The sequence below is a fragment of the Frieseomelitta varia genome, unplaced genomic scaffold (assembly GCF_011392965.1).
Source record: "Frieseomelitta varia isolate USP_RPSP 00005682 unplaced genomic scaffold, Fvar_1.2 scaffold_420, whole genome shotgun sequence".
In the NCBI taxonomy this organism is placed as follows: Eukaryota; Metazoa; Arthropoda; class Insecta; order Hymenoptera; family Apidae; genus Frieseomelitta; species Frieseomelitta varia.
This window is the reverse complement of record NW_025110169.1, coordinates 32,571-37,587: the sequence shown is the minus strand read 5'-3', so window position 1 is coordinate 37,587 and position 5,017 is coordinate 32,571. Positions and strand designations below refer to the sequence as shown.

The following is a 5,017-nucleotide window of genomic DNA, read 5'->3' as shown; positions in this document are numbered from 1 at the left end:
ATATAGAAGTATATATTATATCATATTATATTACATTATATTATATATTAAAATTCAATAAAATACAATTATACATTATATTATATTAAAATACAAATATATATTATAAAACTATGTTATACTGCGAAATTTTACAATTTCGTTCTGAAACAGAATGAAACGTTTGTCAGTGCGATTTTTCAACAACCCTGGCAACTTTTATTAATAAAAGTAATCGTTCGTCGACAATAGTCGATGCGAAGGAAGAGAGGAAAATTGTATAAAAATGATCGAAACTATCGATTTCAAGATGATATGTATACTGTATTCAGCCCAGGGGGCAAGGATTGCGTCGGAGTGGAGAGAGGCTCGCAAATTGTCGCGGTGTTCGACACGATGGGCAACGGCGCTGTCCTCGACGAGGACGGGGCAATGAGGTCCGTATTCGAAAAGAATCTCGCAGGAATTTTTAATTACTGTCGGGCTCGTTCGACACCTTCCACTCAAGTTTCCAATTGTTTCTGCAGGCTGTCGTACAATCAGATCGGAGGAATTTACTGGGATAATCCGGCGGGTGTGCCGCTCACGTGGAAGTGGGACATATGCCAGGGCCAAGAATCGATCGTCAAGACTGCGTACACGGTGCGTCTGTCAATTTGTCGATGTTTATTCAATTAGTTTGAAAAGTTAATTTTCACTTATTTCCGTTGAAATTGACACTTTAAGTAAACGAAGTTCGAATGACTTTTACACCCACTTTGTGTTACTATTACGTGTATAAGATACTGATTTGTGACAAAAATATTTGAATTTCGTTTAATCAAGGTATATGGAAATGTGAATATATTTTGTTAATCCTTTTATTTTGTTAATTTATTTTATTAATACAAATGTACAAGGATATAAGTGTATAAGTATATAAATAAATATATAGTGTCATATATATAACATAAATATATAAATAATATATAAAAAATATATAATGAATTATAAAATATATTATATATAGTATAATGTATTATAAAATATATTATATATAATATAATATATATAAAATATAATAAAATATATAATATATTATTATGTATAATAATATATAAATAAATATTATAATATATTATAATATTTATTTATATATTTATATATCATATGTTATTATATTTATTTATATATTTATATATCATATGTTATTATATTTATTTATATATTTATATATTATATGTTATTATATTTATTTATATATATTTGTATATTATATATTGTAATATTATTATATATATTCTAATATATATAAAATATAATAAAATATATAATACACTATTATATATAATAATATACAAATAAATATTATAACATATTATAATGTTTATTTATATATTATATATTATTATATTTATTTATATATTTATATATTATTATATATAACAGTATATAAATAAATACATAGTAAGTCATGTAATATTGATGAAGCTTCACTTCTAGTTAATTTAGTAAACCAACGAAAATGTAATTTCAAACATGCTACAAATTTATAAATGAAACGATCAAATAATCTTCGTGTTGATAAACTTTCAACTCGGAGCTAATTACCTTTATACCAAGCGGCAGATCACGTTTTTTTAAACAAAATGAAATATGCGACACAAGATAGTGGAACATTGTTGTCTTCTTCTAATCATCTTCTTGCTGAAGCTTCCAATTGCCATTATTTCCTTTTTCATTTTTATCAATGAAAATATCGTCGCTAATATGTATCTTTAGCCACTTGCGCTGGCAACTGACTGCGGACCGTAACGAGCGACCAAACCGTATACAGTAATTCGTCGCTTTCTTTTTAAACTCGCCGGATAGAAATCGAAAAGTAATATATTTGTTATTTGCTTATACTTGAATATACCTTAAACCTGAGAAAATGTTGCAATTTTGAGGCGAAAAGCTCACGTGAAATAAAGGCTCGTGAAATAATCGTTCAAGGCCGGCAGCTTTGAAAGGAAACTTGCAGTTACAAAGAGATGTTCATGTTGAAAATTTCGTTCGTACTTACGCGAATGATACGAATTGATTTTCAGGAAAAGCGAGCAGTACATTTAGAGAGGCTTTTGAATCGATCAACGAGTCCATCCATATTAAAAAAGTAAGACTCTTGAAATGTTTTAAAAATCATACTAACGAAATATATACGCGTGTATTCGACACGTTCAGCTCTGGTAGAAGCGTCAAAGCGTCGTCGTCGTCGTCGCCCGTGAGTCCGCGAAATAAGGAGAAGAAGGTCGAGGAACTGAAACCTGTTGTCCAGGAGCACGACCACGACAACGACGAAGAAGAGGTCGTGTCCGGGTACGTTGAGGAAAAAAGTAGAATAATCGTGCTCCAGCCAGGGGTTTTGTTAATTACAACCGGGTCCGCCTTTCGAGTACGCGAAACGTTCCGTGTAACTGTGTTTTTCAATTAAAACTGTCTTTGACGTCGGCGGACGTTTCAAACTTTCCTCGATCCAGCAAACAGTAATTAGGTTAATGAACATTAACGCGTGCAGCGACGTTTGATTTTAATTTAATTGAATTATGCTGCCCCCGTCATCGCAAGTGCAAAGGTTAACATTGTGAAGTTCAGAAAGGTTTGCAAAACGGAGCGTTGGAAAATATTATTAATCGATCATTTTGAATATTCGTCGAAATTTCGTTGACACGCTGTGTTTTCAGATACTTCGATAGAAATGAACATGATTTGTGTGTTAAGCATTTTGTGTATACAGAGAATATATTTTTATAAATATGATACATGTATCTTTTGACATGTTTTTTATTTCAATTCGATTCATCGTCAGTCGAAATGTTTAAAATATAAAATCTAAAATATATTATATATATATACATATTTATACATTATAAAATATAAAATATATATAAAATATAAATATATATATATAATTATATAAATATATATGTAAATATAATTATATATATATATATAAAATATAAAATATATTATATATATACATATTTTATATTTTGTAATACATTATATATTTTTTCGTCGCAAGTATAAAAAGTAATGTTAACATTGTACGAACGTTTTTGAAAAGAGCTTTGAAAATTTTATCGATTTTGAATAATCTCGTCGAGATTCCTAAACGGTTTTGTATGTTAGACATATATCTTTATATATTGGAAGAAGTATGATTTATATATCAGAAATATACTTTTAACATAATTTCAATTGCCGCTATAAATATGTAGTTTAAATTCTTATTGAAATTTTATTAAAATAATATATAATAATATAAAATGACACATAATATATAATAATAGTCTAAAATAATATAATGTACAAATATTATATTTTACATATTTATAAAATATATAAAATATAATATTTGTAATTATATATTTTATATATTAGAAATATAATATATTTTTTTTATATTTCTAATATATAAAATTAGAAATATATAAAATATAATATGTGTAATTATATATTTTATATATTAGAAATATATTTTTTAATGTATCTCATCCGACACTTTATCAATTAAACTTTTTTAAAAAATATTCTGCATTTCAGAAATTATCCCGACGATACTTATTATTTCAAACCGATCCACTTAATGATAAACGTCTATGTTAGCTTGAAAATTATCAATCGAAGAAATATTACTCTCCAGTTTTTCGGCAATAGGAAAATCATCAGGTAATATAAAAATAAACAGAATTAATAATCGATCCTGTTTGATTTAGCAGCATTATAATTTTATATTCCATAGTTTTCGTATGGCTATTTTATAATTTTATAAATATAGAAAATAAAGAAAGTAGAATAAAATTAAATATCTTAACGATCTTAAATATCTTAAGATATCGGGATTCTACTGATATTATTAACAAAATTTTGCAAATCACACGTTGATAAACAAATAAACAAATAAAATATTTCCCTAGATATTTAGTTATTCTATTTAACATAAAAATTTGAAAAAGATCTAATGACACACACTCGTGAATTATTATTATTACATTCAATCGTTGTACAAAAAGACCCAATATAATAAAAGTTTACTATATAATAGAATTTACTAATTACAGAATAGAATTGGGCACAATTTTAAACTTAAATGAAAAAGTGGGATCATATTTCGTGGACACGAGCTTGAAATATGAAATGCTAAAGTAAGCAGTTATTTCATAATTTATTGAACTTATTGTTTCGAACAATGCTTTGGTCTAAATTTAAAAATATATATAATATAGTAAAACTTAGTTTTCTCAAATAAATAAATAAATTTCTAGAAATTGTACTTTCATTTCAATTTGCATTACACTTAAGGAAAGGAAATTTTGTCTAATTGCAATAAAGATTTCAATCTGAATGGGCGAAGGATACGATTTAACAAAAAACAACGTTCCTTTCGTAGGTGCAAATTCGAGAATCTGTTACCATCACGTTTGAGCTTGGACAGCAGCATGCACGACATTGCCGAAAACTTGCAGAGAGTCAGAAAATCAGCCAGACAACGTGAATTTATGATGGCCAAGTATAGGCCGTTCTTGCGTGCCTGGAAAGTGTCAGGAACTAGATGTCGTCCACGATAATTTAAAATTAACTTTTTCTTTACTACAAGAAAGTGTTTAAAGGTTGCCTGCTTCTACGAAAATTAATAACAATTCATCCAAATAATTTAATAACTTGAATATTTAATAAATAGAATGTAAATTTCGTACCTGCCACGGTTATTCCTTTGAAGTTCCAATTATACAATTTTCACTGGAATTTTGTATAAATTTAAATGCGGCTAGACTGCAGAATATTTTATGACATTCCCTGGCACCTTTGTTTTCTCTTTTTACAGCGTGTTAACCGTAGCGTGCAAATTTCATGAGAAATATTTTGTTTCGAATAATTAAAATAAGTTATTACTTAATTTAATTAATTAATTAAAATAACTTCAATTTCCTTATTTATTTTAGCTTCTGTTAAATTTTAAATGATTACAATAGTTTTAATCTTTCTTTCTTTTCTTTTAATAAATATTTATTTCTTG

The 5,017-nt window shown here is 27.0% G+C and overlaps 1 protein-coding gene across 1 annotated transcript; it reads left to right on the top strand.

Moving 5' to 3' along the window:
- The first annotated feature begins 294 nt into the window (after positions 1-294).
- On the top strand, positions 295-4,602 carry LOC122531873. The gene is made up of 6 exons (XM_043660145.1): positions 295-621; positions 2,049-2,113; positions 2,182-2,342; positions 3,549-3,669; positions 4,062-4,145; positions 4,391-4,602. Exons 1-6 carry the CDS (start codon positions 295-297, stop codon positions 4,566-4,568), a joined length of 936 nt encoding a protein of 311 aa, XP_043516080.1. The 3' UTR covers positions 4,569-4,602.
- The last annotated feature ends 415 nt before the right edge of the window (positions 4,603-5,017 follow it).

Bases quoted from the DNA above. Each gene is read 5' to 3' on its own strand.
- LOC122531873 (XM_043660145.1), top strand. From the start codon at position 295: ATGTATACTGTATTCAGCCCAGGGGGCAAGGATTGCGTCGGAGTGGAG. The intron at 622-2,048 runs GTGCGTCTGTCA...ATTGATTTTCAG, and splicing joins TCGTCAAGACTGCGTACACG to GAAAAGCGAGCAGTACATTT. The intron at 4,146-4,390 runs GTAAGCAGTTAT...TTCCTTTCGTAG, and splicing joins TTGAAATATGAAATGCTAAA to GTGCAAATTCGAGAATCTGT.